General features: G+C 48.8%; 1 protein-coding gene across 1 annotated transcript in view; it reads left to right on the plus strand.

The window, feature by feature from the left end:
* LOC104077842 (mitogen-activated protein kinase kinase kinase 3-like) overlaps positions 1-16,707 on the plus strand; it is a gene marked incomplete at its 5' end in the record, with an annotated part of 42,657 nt that extends 25,950 nt beyond the window's left edge. The window contains 10 exons of the mRNA XM_009579232.1: positions 1,456-1,589; positions 4,274-4,347; positions 6,391-6,458; positions 8,387-8,479; positions 9,495-9,689; positions 10,521-10,669; positions 11,455-11,586; positions 14,283-14,412; positions 15,028-15,205; positions 16,476-16,707. Coding sequence (XP_009577527.1) covers positions 1,456-1,589; positions 4,274-4,347; positions 6,391-6,458; positions 8,387-8,479; positions 9,495-9,689; positions 10,521-10,669; positions 11,455-11,586; positions 14,283-14,412; positions 15,028-15,205; positions 16,476-16,707 — 1,385 coding nt within the window. The remainder of the gene's footprint in view (positions 1-1,455; positions 1,590-4,273; positions 4,348-6,390; positions 6,459-8,386; positions 8,480-9,494; positions 9,690-10,520; positions 10,670-11,454; positions 11,587-14,282; positions 14,413-15,027; positions 15,206-16,475) is intronic.
* Positions 16,708-16,862: the final 155 nt, after the last annotated feature.

Below are 16,862 nucleotides of genomic sequence, written 5' to 3' on the forward strand. Positions count from 1 at the left end.
AAAAAAGGAAGACCTGGGAAAATACAGGCCAGTCAGTCTCATCTCTGTGCCCAGCAAGATCATGGAGCAGATCCTCCTGGTAAGGATGGTGAGGCACTGGAACAGGTTGCCCAGAGAAGTCGTGGATGCCCCCTTCCTGGAAGTGTTCAAGGCCAGGTTGGATGGGGCTTTGAGCAACCTGGTCTAGTGGAAGGGGTTCCTGCCCATGTCAGGGGGGCTGGAACTAGATGATCTTTAAGGTCTCTCCCAACCCAAACCATTCTATGATTCAAATGGTAGCGACGAGCCAAAAATCTGGCAAGAGTGCTGCAAAAGTGGGTAAGAAGTGTAAGGAAGCACATCTCCTTGTAGTTTCTAACTCTTCAAGGATGTGTGTTTTTTAGAAGTCTGCTTAAAAACAAGTTGTTGTGTTGGTGTGAAGGCTCACATTGCACAATACCAACTGGTTAGAGCTCCAGCACGGAGCAGTACGGACCTCCGTCAGCAGTTCCTTGCCATGAAGTGATGACAGCCCAGGGATGGAGGGGAGGGACTGCAGAAAGACAAGCGGAGCCAAGCCTGTGCATCTGGGCCAAGTGACAGCAACGCTCCCTAAATCTTGAAAAGGCACAAGGAGTCAGTTAGGATGGATTTGGGGGAATAATGGGGAGGAATGGGCTGTCAACATAAAGAAGTTGTGGAGTTCTCTCCCAGGTGCAAAATAAAAACCCCCTTTGCTAAACAGGCCTGGCGGGGTGCCTGCGAAAGCCTTGGTCCCTGTGCTAAGGTGCGCATGATGCTCTGCAAAGCCCCAGGGGTTTCCAGGTGGCTCTGCCTGGTGTGGAGGCTCTGCCAGCTGCAGAGTGGGGAGACAACCCTCCCTTGGCAGGAGATGGGACGAGCTGATCCCTGTGATTCTTGGATTTGAGGGCTAGTTTTCCTTCCTCTTTACTTTCCTATAGGGAAGGGGGAGAGAAGAGGGGTATTTGCGTGCAAATTGTTTTCCATATAAGAAGTGTTTAAGTGATGTTGCACCGAGTTCACCCAGGCTGTTTCCCAGATGGCTGAACGAGGCAGTGATGTGATCCAGGGAGGAAATGCCCAGAGGTCAAAGAGGGGAGGTGGGTTTGGATTTTGCATTTTGCTTTGATTGTATTGCAACAAAACTCTGGAGGCCTTTTCTTTTTGGTGTCAACAGAGCACCTGAATACAGTGCACAGCTCTTAGGATCCAGGGTAGGTTGAAGGCCAAGTCTGCTAGATGTTGTGTGGCCCCACAGTAACAAACTGTCCCTGTTGCAAAAGCTTTGTAGGATGCCTGTAAGCAGTATTGCATCTCTAGCTCCTCCATTCCCTTCCACACAAGTTCAAACCCAGCAGTGTCTCCAGGAGGTTCTGTGATCACTGGAACAGTGTCTCTGGAAGGACTTGGATGTGGCAAGTCCTCTCCTTGACCCATGCCTTTCCCGTGTCCTAGGCTCTCTGCACACTGGCCGGAGCTCTCCGCCCCCAGGGAGCGTTCCCGAAGAGCAGCAGCAGATTGCTCGCCAGGGATCGTATACCAGCATCAACAGCGAGGGCGAGTTCATCCCTGAGACCATGGACCAGAACGTAAGTGGGGCCGCTGCGTGTGGGTTAAGCCGGGACAGCATCAGGCACGAGGGAGGCTGCGCTGTGAGTGCCGTTCCCACCATTAAATCCCCAGTGGGCCCTGCGCACGGCGCTCAGGCTAGATTTTTCCAAGAATGGGTGCCCCCAGGTTTGACATGCTCAGGAAACAGCAGGCCCGACGTCCAGGAACCCTAAAAGCCAGCTGTAGCGGTGATGGCAATGTGCTCAGGCACCTCAGGTAGCTCTGGAGGAGCATAGATCTGGCATGCCCTCGTGCCCGCAGCCTTCCCAGATCCTGGAGTGTGCCAGGCAACCGATTGCCTGTGATTGCAACAGCCTGGGGATGTCAGCAGCTCTTGTTGTTTCCTCTGTGCTGTTTCTGCCTGAGCTCCAGCTACAGTTCTTGGCTCTGCCTGTAGCGTCTCTCTGTGGTTTTGTCTCTCTGTCCCTCCCCCATATATATATTTTTTCCTCTCTTAATAAGGAGTTTGTATATTCCAATTACCTCAGTAATAAAAGAGCAGCTAGTTCTTTAGCACAGTGATGAGCAGTACCTCTTCCTCCAGTCAATGTCCCCCCATGATGGGGGACACTCTGGAGTGTCGAGGGAGCAGCTTCCACCTCCCTCTCCATTTGCATCTCTGCTCAAGCTATAGCTCCGAAGAGCTTAGTATAGGTGCTGTGAAGCCAGCTGGGCTAGCTGGGCACACAGTTCATTCTTGCAAAGCTCTTGGAAGGGCAGGACCAAGATCTACACTTTGCAGGAGGGACATGGAGGGACATCCGGAAGGCACTAAGCTCACTCCAGCACACTGCTGTGACGGCCCCCAAGGATCTTGCCTAGGGACATGTGCATTTCCTACACTCAAATAGCACCCACTAGCTCTGCTTTTGTGTGCAGGCTGTGCCAGTGTTTCCATGGCAAAGTTGTGTTTTCAACGGTTTATTATACAGCCATTAATAAAATAAGAAGTCACTCCGGGTGAGTCTTGGCAGCGTCAGAGTGCAGATGTATCTTGTGCTCCTTGCAGCCAAATGTTGGCTTTCTATTGTTTTCACATGCCTTCCAAACACATTTGGTAGGATTAAGACAAATTGTGTGTGCGTGCAGGGGGAGGGTCCGCATGAGCTCCCTCTTGGGTGTAAATCAGCGCAGCTCCACTGGCTTTTAATGGAGCTCCGTTAGTGCTAGCTGAGCCTGCTCCTGATGAAGGTTCCCAGATGCTCTCCTCGCTTTTCCCCAGCATCACACTGTGGGTGGCCTGCTGCCCTTCTCTGGTGAGTTAAATACAGGAAAAAGGGGATTTGGGAATGGTTTGGTTTTTTCCTCTTCTCATTGAACAGCCATGCTTTTCCCCATGTGGGCTTTGTCCTCAGCATGTCCTCATGCTGCAGCTTCCATATGTGCCTCGTGGAAAACCACTTACAAGCTAGTTCATGCTGCCTTTTGGGGGATGCCCCTGTGCCAGCCTGTGATATAACTGCATTCTTTACCTTGAGACCAGCTTGACAGATGGACAGAGGTTGAGTATGGAGCCTGCCTGGATTCCCAATTCTATGCTTTCGAGAAATGAGCCCATTTCAGCATTATGTTAACTGCTGGGAGAGACCTGGCATGGCTGGCAGAGGTGGGGAGTGGGGTCTAGCGGGGGTCTTGCTCCTCTTTGGCTGGTGCACTTTGAAGGATGAGGATTTGGCATAAAAACTGGGAAGCAGAGAAAAATCTCACTTTCCAATTGGGACTGTCCTGTGAAAACAATGTGAGCTGTTATGACAACCGGTTGAGGAGGTCTAACGCAGGAACAGCACATGGAAAGGGAGGCTGTCCCCGTACACGGGGAAGGAGGAGCGACGTGGGTCTGGGAGCCAGCGAAGGGTGACTCCACATGGTGTTTAACCCTCGTTGCTCAGCTTTCCTGGGAACGAGCTGGGCTTGGGGCTGGCTATGGAGTAGGGGGTAGCAAGCATCCACAATGGGCCTGCAGCCAGGAGGAAGCATCGTACCGACCGCAGCACAGCGTGGTCCTGAGCAAGTTCTGCTCCGCGTAGAAGCGCACACAGCCCCACTCAATACAAAACCTCTATTGTTACTAACCGGCTATAAATAACCCCTTCCAGTACAATGTCTCATCCAGGAAGCAACACAAATGCAGCTTTTGACTTACTGAGCTAGTGAGAGCCAAACCAGTTCCTCTAGCCAAAGGCTGTGATGATGCTTCAGTTATCACCAGAGAGGAAGGCTGGTCTTGTCTGCCAGGGCAGCTTGGGGAATTCAGGAGTCCAGGGCTGCGATCCTGGCTGTGGTGCACAATATCCACTCGGCCTTGGGCACATCATTTGTGTCCTGATATTTCCTCCCCCCACAAATACTTCGAGCACTTTGAATCTCATTGACTTCTGAGCATGGTTTGAACATCAGGGTGCTAATTATCTTTGCCTCGGTTTCCCTACTAGCAAATAGCAGTTAGAAAGAACAATAATCCAGAGAGGGCATCATAAATGGATTTCCACTGGGAAGAAAACTTTTGTTAGATTGGATCTCATCTCTACTGGGGCTGGCATCAGCTGGTGTAAATCAGCCGCCTTCAGTGGAGCCTTGTTGACCCTGCAGAGATCTGCTAGTACTGGAGCTTGAAGAGCTACAGTGCGTGGTTTTATTGCTTTCCCTTTTCTTTCACTGTCAGATGCTTGAAGCTTTCATCAGCCCCGATGAGTCGCTGTCTGGGAGCTGCCAGTCGCTGGACAGATCTGTGGACAGGTGAGTCATGCATGTCACCATGTTCACAAGCTGAAATGCAGCCTCTGCTCCATAGCGGGAGAGGAGTGGGGTCAGTGGCATCCCCTGAGGTTCCTGTTGGAATGAGGATGCACCTGAGAAAAACAAATTTATCCTGAATGCTAAAAACCAGATCATAGCACAGACATCTGTGCAATGGCATGATTTGAATTGCAGTAATCTGAGCTGGACAAAGTAGATGGGGATATGCGGACAGCCTGGCTTTGTGTGCCCAGGTTTTCTGCTTTGGTCAGATCCCTTTCCTATCCCTCTGGCTTTGTACAGTCACCAGGTCAATACTCCGTTAGCCTCTCCATGCCTCCTCCTCCCTGGGCATGCTGTCTGCTCTCCATTGACCGCTTGTAAATTTGGCAGCCCCTGTGCACTGCTAGCAGCCACAGATGTGTCAGTCAAGGTGCTGAGGACACCAGACGAGCAACAACTAAGTTTAGCTTCCCAGCAGGAAGCAACTAGGACATGTTGTACTAACACAGGCTGCAGTTCAATAGTTGGTGCGGCTGGTTGGTCCAAGCTCAAATGTGCACAGCAACGTACATTTGCTGCTGTGCACGATAGGCTGTGTATGAGACATAGTGTCCTTTTGGGAAGCAATATATCTTTTTTTCCATCTGCATCAAAGATTTTCTTTTTTTTTCCCCCGTTGCTTTTGCTGTACAGCATCAAGGCTGTGTTCCGGCAGGTCTGCGTTGTGTTGATTTGATTGTGTAGCGTGCTTCGGGTTTGCAGCTCTGTGCGCTTTGGATCTGTCTCAGCATCAAGGTCCATTTCCTTTTTGTGGCTTTTAATAATTTCCTGTGATGTATTTGCTCATTGTTACAGCTGTATCGAAGCTGGATTCCTTGTGCTCCCAGCCTCAATGCTGCAGCTTCGCTTTTGCATAGACTTTGCTAGGAAGAACAACAGAAGGAGCACAGCCCGGTTATAACGCTTTATTGTGAACCAAGAGAAGAGTGTTAGGCATGTTTGCAGGAGGGTAGTACGGCTTGGTTTCACATACAAAGAAGCAGGCAGCTGTGTTCAGTCATGGGGTCTAGGAGCTGGAAAAGGCACGAGGAGGGCTATATTCTTCAAAGGCAGAAAGAGGAGTAAGTATGACTATTCCTGCAAAGATTTAGCTGAGCCGTTGCTGCCAAGTGCTTGAGATGGCATGAGCCTCCAGAGGGCAGAGCTAGTCACCAGGCCTCGTGACCAGTCTGATGCTAAGAAATAACACCACAAATTCCTCTTCACCGTAGCAAACATGTTGTGATCAGCTTTAACATAAGTAGATTTCAGAGCACTTTACAAAGCAGATTTCTACTACTATGCCCATTTTGTTAAAAGGGAGAGTGGAAGAGCAACCTGTCCAGATCACCCTGTTGGCCCTTGCAGAGGCTGGGGTGAAGCTAGGATTGCTGAGATCCTCTTGCAGTGCTTTATCATCCCCTCAATGTCATTTAAAGACCTTGGGCCTTGAAGCAAACCCTCACCCTTCCCTCCTGGTCTCCTGGGAGGGTGTGTGTGCCCGGTGGTGGTACGGACCCTCCTGTGTGAGGAAGGTGGGGGATGATGTTGCAGAGAAGGGAAGACCCGCTTGAGTCAAGCGTCACTGAAGGACTCCAGTGTGTACATCTGCAGCAACTAAGCCATGTTCACAGAAAGCAGAGTTGCGTGGTTGAACACTTGACGTTGAAGGAAGAGCAATTTGCAACCCTCCTTCTGTGCCATCTTGTGCATAGGTGTCATGGTGTGATCTTTGGCTGCTTCATTTCAGCCTGGTGACTGGGAGTTTTCTGCAGCATCCCTTTTGTTTGCCACAGGAACAAGCTGTGATCCAGCAAAAAGCAGTCTTCATTCTTGTGCAGGTTGAGGATGGGAGCTCAGTTGGGTAGACAGGGCTGATCGGTGATCAGTGCTTCTTGCGGTATAGCCTGTGCTTTCTGCGTGTAATCACTTCCTAATTCATTCCACAGCCTTTCTGATATAATAAAGTGTATCACCTTTTTTTTTTTCATCCCTTTGCAGCCCTCCCTTTACCCAAACCCCTGTTCCTGGAAGGAAGAGCCATCCCAAAGACAGTCTTGATTGCATGGGTAAGCACTCTTGGAGGTTTGTATTTGCTTAGAAGTATAAAAAGCATGTTATAAAGAAACTGGATAAAGGCTATTAGAGGGGTGGCACTGCGTGAAAAGTAATTAAAAACAATCAAGCAAACCAGCTCCATTGCTTAGGTTACACTGCAGAATGACCCTGCAATGATCAAACATGAATGTTCTCTAAAATCAAAAGACCCGGAGCATCAAACACAGTCAGGGCTGCTCTTGTCATCTTTAACCCTTCTTGGCTCTGCAGCAATAGTGGTAGCACTGAAGAACCTTTGGGCCTGGTTTGGGAATCAGTTTACAACAACAGCAGTCCAAACTGGGTAGCAAGGGCCCTGAAGTAAAAGGATGCAAGCAAGTAAAGCTGTTGAAAGATCAGAGATGAGCTCTGTGTTGGAAGAAGCTGCTGAGGTGGCCTTGCTCTTGTATTTGGAGACAACTGGGAGGTGCTGAGAAGCTGTAAACAGCCTTGTGGCATCACCTTTTGTCTCTGTTAGTACCCATGAGTTGCACTTTCACAATCCCGACTTCCTACATAGCAAAATCTGAGTCCCAAACTCTCCAGGGAGTTACACCTTTTCCACTTGCATTAATAATAATCTGTAATACTGCAAATGCTGTTAGAGAAAGTGTATTGGTAACTTGCAAGGATCATAGGTTACTGCTTAATCACTTATAAACGTCCAGCTGGTTAAATCATGGAAACTCTGTAATATTGTAATGACTTTCACTATTAAAAATGAACAAATGGCAGTCAGCCTGTAGCATGATAACTCATTTCTGGCCTGAGGCAGGATTTCTAGATTGAAATGTAGACATGAAGCTGCAGTCAGTCCATGTCGCTGAAGGTTTTAATACATCCCTAGTGGTAGGGGAGGCATTTTTCTTTGAGACACCACTCGGCATCGTCGCTCACACGTGGCTTGCTGAGAACCTCTTGACCTGTCCTTGTTGCTTTTCTTGCTGACCATATTTCAGCCATTATGCGCTCCTCTTGCGCACTGCTGTAATGGGGAAATCATGCTGAAGCGTGGCTGAGGCCGGGAATGGTCTCCAAGGAGCGGCTGCTGGCCCCAGGCTAAGACAAACAAACAATCAGAACGGACTGTGTCATTAGAGTTGGATGGAGGAAAAACAGGAGGTGAAAGATGGGGGGGAAATGACAGATATTTTAATCTCAAGTTATTCAGTGCTACCAGCAATGGCTTCCTGTGCTGTGTTTTTTTATTAAAAAAATATGTCCTTATCTCACATGTCCATCCATCTCTCTCATAATCTCGTGTCTAATCTAAACTCTGATGGTCTTTAATCCCTTCTGTATCTTCTAGCATTTAACAAAGTAAATATAAAAGTTTGGAGCTCTGGGGGTATAAATTGGTCTCTGGCTTTCAGAGGTCAGGAGCCGCATCTGAGAAGAAAGAGGGGAGGGATTGTCCCGTGTTAGCCAAGTGCTGGATTTTTGCATTTCCCTCGAAATAGCTGATATCAGACCAGAGGTTTTGGAGTAGGTGGATCTGGGCCTGACCTTGCCTGGAGGTTCTGTTTCCACACTAGTTTTTGTATTTTCCATGTGCAAATGAGATGTTTAGTGCCCTGTCTTGGAAACCAGGCATGGTCTATGTTCATCCCCTGCCTTGTATTTGAACAGTGTGGGCCATAAAGTCAGCAGTTAAACCTCTTTGCTTTTAGAGGGATCAAGACTAGTGTGTCTAACCCTTATTTTCCACTATGGAGTATGTGACTGTGGACAAATTTCAGAGTAAGCCTTGGGGAATGTATGGTCGTGTAAATGAACAGCATGTCACCTCGTTCTTGCCTGTAATTTTGCGTGAAGACCAGAACACTTTCCCATAAGAAACACTCTGGGCATTTGATACTGAGCTGATGTCAGAAACGGGTCTCTTCTTCCTTCCTGTCAGATTTCGACATCCCATTCTGCGAGAGGTTTGGGAAAGGTGGGACCTTCCCGAGGCAGTACCACCTCTCCCAAAGTCGCAAGGACTACAGTGATGGTAAGAAAATGATGGAGGGCCTGGGAGGGAGGTGCTCGGTCCAGGATCTCGGTGGCTTGTGACAGTGCCTAGGACTGGAGAGACTTGGGAGGGAGAATTTTCTAATAAAAGGAGAAGAACCAAGTAATTTGGGATTCACTTGTGTTCCCTGAAGAGCATGCTCTGTGAGACCTCACGGGTCAGCTCTTGGGAAGTGCTGAGCATCTACAGCATGTATGACAGTCAGTGCTCAGCTCCTCCTCTGCTTATACCTAGTGTTTTAACTTAGCCACATGGATGGGTAGCATTTCTCATCCCTGGCGATACCAACCTTTGTGCTCCCCTAAATTGCTTGTTTTTGAGGATGCTGGTTTGTGACCTTTGCAGTAGGTTTCTCACAGAGCTGTACGAAATCCCCGAGCAATTTCAGGGTAGCAGTATCTGTTCACGTCTCTGTTTTAAGCTGGTGAGCTCTGAGCTTTGGGGACCACTCCATCACCTCGTTGCAGCTCCTTCTTTCGCTGTGTGAGACTGCAAGTGGTGGGAGGCAAAACTGAATAAGGATCAAATTCCCTTGGAAAAAAAATACTAAGAACATGCAGACAGCATATTGAGCCTTCCAGAATGAACTTCTCTCTCACTGACACCACCCTTGTGCAAGCAGTTATCATGAGCTCTGGCATTGCTTGTGTGGTCATTTGTATTGTGGTCTTACGGGATGACAGGGATAATTTGCAGTGTAAATCCCTGCCTGTTCAGAGTTTAATTGTGATTAACAACCAACAAAAACCCTAATGTAATTAAACTGTTGCAAACCCCTCTGGAAACATCTGCATTAGATGTAATGCCTGCTGTTAACAACTCTTAAATTGAATTAAAAACATTTACAGGGCTTTGCTTCAGTTTCATTAAACTTGTTTTGTTTAATTCGAAGAGGTGCATCACTGATCTGGGCAGCGACGTGAGAAGGTGGTGATAGGTAGATCCAAGCTGGTGTGTGCGTTCTTGCCATAACTCTCCCCCTTTTCTCCTACAGGCCGGAGGACTTTCCCCAGGAGTTACTTCCCACAGGAGAACCTGTTTCAGCTTGTCCCTTCTAGCCGAACCAAGAGCTTTAATGGGGACAGCAAGCTCAGCACCTTGCAGTACGATGAGTACAGGCCCAAATGGTGGAACAATTGTGAAAAAGGTCTGCAGGTCTTCAGCACCTCCCCTACGAAAGCTAGGAACTGTAAGTGAATCAAAGCCATGAGTGTCTGAGGTCTTGGTACATCTGCGTCTCAACACAAAATTGAGTTACTGTCACCTGCTGAGTTAATGGACATCAGCTAAGCTAACCATGTGTGAATGCACCCTGATTCCATCACCAACACGAGGCACACTGTGCTAGCTTACGTCTCAATGCAGATGATTTAATACAACACACTGTATCTTACCTTGGCCTTCACTTGAGGGTGCATATGGGGTCAGCTGGTTTTCATTACTTGCTGAGTTGCAGAAAATTGCTTTTGTGTTGCAGTGTCAGTGTGCTCGCACAGCAGAAGCTTCCAGGAGACGTGGGATGCAGAAGCAAATGGTTCTAGAGGTTTTGCAGGCTGCTCTGGTATTGCAAGACTGCCCATACTGTAGGAATTGGTGCATTCTGGGCCTGTTCAGTGATGGATAACAACCTAGAACTGACTAGTGAGATAAAACTCTTTACTGGTCCCTGCCTGGGTTGCTGCTCAGCTATGCTGTATGCTGCTAACCACTCCTGTAGCAGAGGAAAGTTCAACGTTAGCTAAGAAAGCAGTTTCTAGAGGAAGGACGCTAAAGAAATACGACTTTTCTGGGACTTGTTTCTGCTTTATACTAATTCAGACTGGGAGACATCCCCCACACACACCAGTAGCACTCGTCCAATTAAAACTGGTTTGTCGTGGTGCCCGTGGGAGAGGGTGGCTCACTGCTTGCCTTGGTGAACTCATTGCAAGCCTGATCTGCACTCTGTAGGGTCAGACGGACCCTGATGCTGAAGTCTCCCTGCTGTGCTCTTTTTTCAACCCTCTCCTCTCTTATGTAGCCCTCCAGGCACCTGTGAACTGGAGGCTGGGGAAGCTGCTTGGAAGAGGAGCTTTTGGGGAAGTTTATCTCTGCTACGATGCCGACACTGGCCGGGAGCTGTCGGTGAAACAGGTGCCTTTTGACCCCGACAGTCAAGAGACAAGTAAAGTGAGTATGAGGGCAGGACTGCATTCTGCAGCGTGGTGGGGGATTGTGGGCTGGAGGCTGAGGGTGGAGATGGCGGCGGGGTCTGTGTCCCTGATGGAAGGCAGCGTGTAAAGACAATGTGTGGTGTTTGCCCTCTTCGGCATTGTCCCGAATGGCTTGTGGGACCAGTCAGTATGCTCTGGTGTCTTCTCTACCTCCCAGTTCCTTGGTCATGTTGGGCCGCTCTGTCTCGGGTATCATCTCCTGCAGGTCTGTCTGTTCTTCCTTAATTTTAGCCTTCTTGCTCCCTTCACCTTCTTCCTGTTCTGGGCTCTGCATTAGCTTTGCCAGTGTCTTCATTCACACCTTTCCAGAAAAACTCTTTGAGCACAAGCAAATGAGTAAAACCTGTCTCAAATCCAAGCCCCTGTGTATCCCATCTCTTTGTCTTCTTACCCGTCTCTTCAAACACTGGAACAGGCTTCCTAGAGAGGTGGTTGATGCCCCAAGCCTGTCAGTGTTTAAGAGGCATTTGCCCTTAACAACATGCTTTAACTTTTGGTCAGCCCTGAATTGGTCAGGCAGTTGGGCTGGATGATCGTTGTAGGTCCCTTCCAACTGAAATAGTCTATTCTGTTCTATTCTTCGGGCAGCACTCCTCATTTCTGAGCCTTATGTGGCTGATGTCCTTATGTGGGCAGCTTCACAGGTGCTATGAAAAGAGTGCTCAGCATCGAGAAATATTTGGATAATATTGCCAAAGTAACCATTCCCTTTCGTTATGAAGCATGTCTGTTTTGTTGCAGGAGGTGAATGCCTTAGAATGTGAGATTCAGCTGCTGAAGACTCTCCGTCACGACAGGATAGTGCAGTACTATGGGTGCTTGCGGGATCCTGAGGAGAAGAAACTGTCTATCTTTGTTGAATACATGCCAGGGGTAAGTGTGGTTCCTGCTAAAGATTATCCTGAGAGACAGAGAACAGATTTAGACTGCCCTGGAGCTTGGTGAAATTTGGATCTGGAGTTAAACTGTTCAGCTGAGCTACTCTATATCTGATGAGCCAAACCAAAACAGTGGATGCATCCCTAAGGCTTGGGAAAGCTTAGGTTGTGAGTCAGATGTCACAGTGAAGCCCCTCAACGTGCAGTGGGTGAAATCAAAAGCCTTGAAGGCAGGTTTTAGGTTTGAATCCTGGAGCAGGGTGTGTTCACAGTCTGGAATCTGAACTTGGTGAATGTGGGACATGATCCAGATCTGGCTCCAAACACTGTGGCCTGAGCCCATCCTTAAGTATTTATTGCAAATCCCTGCAGGAAAAGCTAATAGTACAACTGTCCACCCACAGCTGTCACCAATTATTTATGGCTTTCAGCACGTGTTTATTGGAAACAGTGTTACTCACTTGTAAGTCTTCTCCTGTTCAGGACAGAACTTTTTGTTGGTAGCATTATCCTCTCATGCAGGAGTGGCTTCAATTTGTGACTTTGCTGATATAGGATGAAATAGCCCTAGGGAAAAAGAAGATCAGAAAGCTTTGAGAGAGTCTAAGCAGGGGCTGGAGAACGTACGCAGATTAGTTGAACATCTCTTTCTCTGATTGCGAGCATGTGAATTACATCAGCCAAAGTCATCGGTTGGTATAAACCAGCATAATGCTATTTACATTGCCGGAGGATCTGGTCTCCTAAGTCCCGCCTGTCCAGCTGGATTCATTCCCCAGAGTGTGGGACAATAAACCCTTGTTTATACAGAGATTTGTAAGGTCAGAAGGGACTATTAAGTCATCCGGTTGCAAATAATCTTGGTCATTAGCAAATGTGCTAGAAGCTCTCCTAACGCATCTTGCACGTGAGTAATCAGGTGGACTTCCACATGTTTGAGTACCTTCCAAGCCCTGTCCTCCCTCTCTCCTTGTGGGCAGGCATCTCGCTTTCGGGCCTTATGGCGAGGCATGGACCCGGAGGAGCAAACCCCGGGAGTTTCAGCAGTTCCCTTGCCGCTTATTCTGCAGTGTGCCGATGTTTGTTAGCAGCCAGGAAACCAACATTTGATGCTGGGGCAGTGTCCAGCAGGGCTGGAAGTTGAATGTTTGTTTTTTTAATGATAAACCAGAGCTCTGACCAAATACAGATTGACTTTTGTGCTGCAATGACGGCTCATTTCACAAAAGCAGCACAGGGCTTTCGTTTCCAAGGCCAGTGGAAGTGAATGAGTTCCCAAACCTTGCAGGACAGCAGCTCCACAATGCTGGGTCTGGCCAAGCTTCTGATTTAACACAGCCAGCTTGGCAAAATCTTCACGGGGCCAAGCTTGGGTGCACCATTAGCCTGGCATTCTTATGACTGCCTCCATTCAATAGCTGAGACTGTATTTTCTGTCCTGCCCTGCCCGTAAACCATTTTTTTGAATTTATGCTTGGAAACCAGAATGGTCTATTTGATCACAGGCCTTGAAGACCCTGTTTCCCCTTCTTCAGTATCATGTTTGATGTCCTCCATTCAGGGAGGCCAGGATTAGAAAGCTTGTTTGGGTTGTAGGTGAGGGAATATACCCTGCATACAAGTTGCACATAGGGGTAATTTCAGAGCATCTTGGGTATCTTCAGCAGCACTGTGAAAGGGAAAGGAGAGGCCTATCAACAGGATCACCACCAACCTCAAAAGAAGGCCAAAACAGTAGCTGGGCAGAGCAACAGCAGAGGTGGGTGGATGTGGAAAAGCTGATAATAGTTTGAGTGACTGACTTGGAGCAGAGTCCCACTGTTCCCAGAAGAGGAGGACTATGGCAATCTTGGATCAACCCCAGAGCTGCAGGACAGGCAGAAACAGGATGAGTTTTCCCCTCCTACTTTTCAGCCAACCTGAATGCTGGAGGTAGATCTGGGTGCGACCTCTCTGATTGAACCCCAAATCTGCCTCTGGTTCATCCCTGCTAAAACCCAGCTCTGGCATAGTGAGGGACATCATTTCGAAGTGGACAGAAAATATAACTAAAACCAAGGGGATCAACCTCTTGCAGATGATAGATGTCTGCACCCCTGCTTCCTTCCCTCTTTGATCAATAAAATCAAACCAGTAGGAGCCTGCATGCCTGGGTCAGAAATTCAAGTCTACCAAATTGTCTACCCTGGGTCTTCTTTTGAAGCAGTCCCATGTGGTGCTGATCATGTCCCTCATGAGTCTGTCTGCCTCATGGCAGTGGGTAGTCCTTGCTGTGAGAAGTTGTGGGGGCAGGCTTCATAAAGACTGACTCATCAGCTTGGCCCTGAAAAACTGGTTGAGTTGATCCTCTCACTTGAGTTGTAACTCCTCATCAGTTTGGTCCTTCTCCATGAGCTATTGGTGACGTCCAGCCACTAGAGGGGGAAAAAGATCTGTAGCGGTGGCAAAAGGTAGAACTGATACCCATCAGAGACCATACCTCTTTCTCCACTGGAATCTGGGACACTGGGGACAAGTCCTTGCTCCATTCAGCACTTAATGGATTTTTATCTTGCTGTTTCTACAGCAGAGGTTTGGGGTTTTTCTGAGCTGGAAGGTAGAGTGGTCAGGAAAGTTTAAAAAGTCACTGTGACATGATGCATCTGGTTCTGCTGGTCCTTATAGTTGATGTATGTTGTTTCTTTGCAACAGGGCTCAATAAAGGACCAACTAAAAGCTTACGGTGCTCTGACCGAGAATGTCACACGGAAGTACACCAGGCAGATCCTGCAGGGAGTCTTCTACTTACACAGCAATATGATTGTCCACAGGGACATTAAAGGTTAGTAGATAATACTCACATAAGAGAGGCTTATTGCTTGCTTGGATTTGTTCAACCCAACTTCCCCCTACCCCAGTAGAAATTCTTGTGCAAAACATAGTGCTGGGGTCTGGTATTTGAAGTATTTTTGCCCCTGGCCTTCACCAACTTGAACCATGAGAATCTTGAACAAGCAGCTGAAAACAAAATCTTGTGCTGTCTTCCTGCTTGGGAAGCCCAGAATAAGTACTCTTGAGAGGGATTATTGTTAACTGCCCTTACACATCTAAAAACCTGGTGTAACATACCCAAGAATTGAGAGGCCCTGGCATTCAGGGGGATCTGAGGCTCTGTTCTGCTGTCTGCAGGAGGGGAGGATGATCTGTTGTCTCCCATTCACTGCTCAGTTTTGGGAAACCTGCTGAGACTATCCAGGAGAGCTGATGGGAGTCAACCCTCTTGGAGAGCCACTGTCTTAGGAGAGGCGGGTTTTGCGTAATGCTGAGTCCAGACCCATCAAGGCTCCCTCATGTCCAGCTCTTTGCCTTTGCCCTTCCTGTTCTCCTCACTGTAGCCACTTCAACTCGGGCTGCTGCTTCATCTCTTGGGGTTTTTGTTTTTGCTTTTCACCCCTAGGTGCCAATATTTTGAGAGACTCTGCTGGAAATGTGAAACTTGGCGATTTTGGGGCCAGCAAACGCATCCAGACCATCTGCATGTCTGGGACTGGGATTAAATCTGTCACGGGAACACCATACTGGATGAGCCCAGAGGTTATTAGTGGAGAAGGCTACGGAAGGAAAGCTGACGTGTGGTAAGGAATAGAGTAGAAACCCCACCACTGCTGCTTAAACAATTGATCCCTTTGGGAAGTTGGAATGGGAGCAACAGGTATAGCTAGTAGTTGGAGGATGGAGCAGTGCAAAGGATGGAAATGGGAGCTAAATGTTAGGATCAACTGTGCAGATATCCAGAGGGAGCATGTTGTAGCTGAAAGTCCCAAAACAGAAGCACTCAAAATCACAACTTACTTTTGGAAGCTTTTATGATGTCTGAGGGCCATGCGCAGCTCGACCCCGTAGCTGCTCTTTAATTCTGTAAAGCAGGTTGATAATAAAGTTTGCTAAAAGAGCTGTTGAGTTTTGGTGGCCCTGATTTTAGGTCAGCTAAACCTGGCTCGGAGGCTCAGGGGGATCTTGTGCGGTCTCTCAAAAACTGCTGCCGGGTCTTTGCATGTGGCTCAGGCATGAAGACAACCAAAATCATTGGCTGCTTGTGAATGTTTTGGTCTGTGGAGATTCACAGATCTCAGCTGGAGCCTAAAAGAGTTGGGATAATGCTATTAATCCTCCCAATAAATGGGGAGGAAGCACTGTTTTTGCAGTGTACTTTCCATTTGGTGCTCAGGCAAAGTAGGGTCAACAAAACCTAGTCCCTCCACCGGAGGCCTGGAGGGGGAAACCTAGGAAGTCCTTAGCAGGCAGCCCTGCACCATCTGCTCCGGCTGATGGAAGGGTTCAATTTTTTAGGAGCAACTACGAATGGAGGTGGCAGATAGGGTCCCTGCTGAGACGACGACTCCTCAGCAAGCACAGGGAAACCTCTCAGGCTCTTTGCTGCCCATCTGACGTGCTCCTTCTCAGATGCACGTTGGAGATGAAGTTGGATGTAGGTGAACACATTTCATTCTGGCTCAGCTTCCTGGGGAACTACGTGCTATTGCTGAAACCACAGTGTCTAAATTTGTGCCAGGGTTTCCCTTCAGGGCATGCTCCGATAAGGTCTCTCGCATGCTTTTATGAAACTTAGTATCTGCCAGTTAACATAGGCAGAAAAGCCACTAGCTGTAGGGCAAGGCTTGCAAGTTCACTCTCGCTAGTGGGAGCGGAGAGCTCTGTGCCAAGGACCTGTGAGCTTCAGGGGGCCATGAGTACTGGAGATGTGCGCCCATCTCGCATGTGGGTTTGCTCCCTGCACAGTCCGTTCCAGGCAGGCGCAATCCCAGAGCCGATTAGACTTCAAATGCACAGCCACCCCAGTCCCTTACCCGCTGTCTCACCCCTGCGTGCTTGGCGTTGTTGCAGGAGCGTGGCCTGCACCGTGGTGGAGATGTTAACGGAGAAGCCGCCGTGGGCAGAGTTCGAAGCCATGGCGGCTATTTTTAAAATCGCCACCCAGCCGACCAACCCCCAGCTCCCTGACGGCGTCTCGAACTACCCCTGCCGCAACTTCCTCAAGCAGATCTTCGTGGAGGAGAAGCGGAGGCCGACGGCCGAGGACCTGCTGAGACACCCCTTCGTCAACTGCGGGCTCTGAGCCCCTGGCAGCGGGGATGGGGAAACGCCGGCGGGAGGGGGGTGGCCGCCAGACCCGCGGTCTTTTGCGCTCTGCGGTTCAGACCTCCGCCCTGGGCTGTCCTGGCGGTGGCCCCCGCGGGGCCCTTCTTGCTTGGCACCGGCTCCCCCCCCCCC

Source organism: Fulmarus glacialis, unplaced genomic scaffold (genome assembly GCF_000690835.1).
Source record: "Fulmarus glacialis isolate BGI_N327 unplaced genomic scaffold, ASM69083v1 scaffold9696, whole genome shotgun sequence".
Classification (NCBI taxonomy): domain Eukaryota; kingdom Metazoa; phylum Chordata; class Aves; order Procellariiformes; family Procellariidae; genus Fulmarus; species Fulmarus glacialis.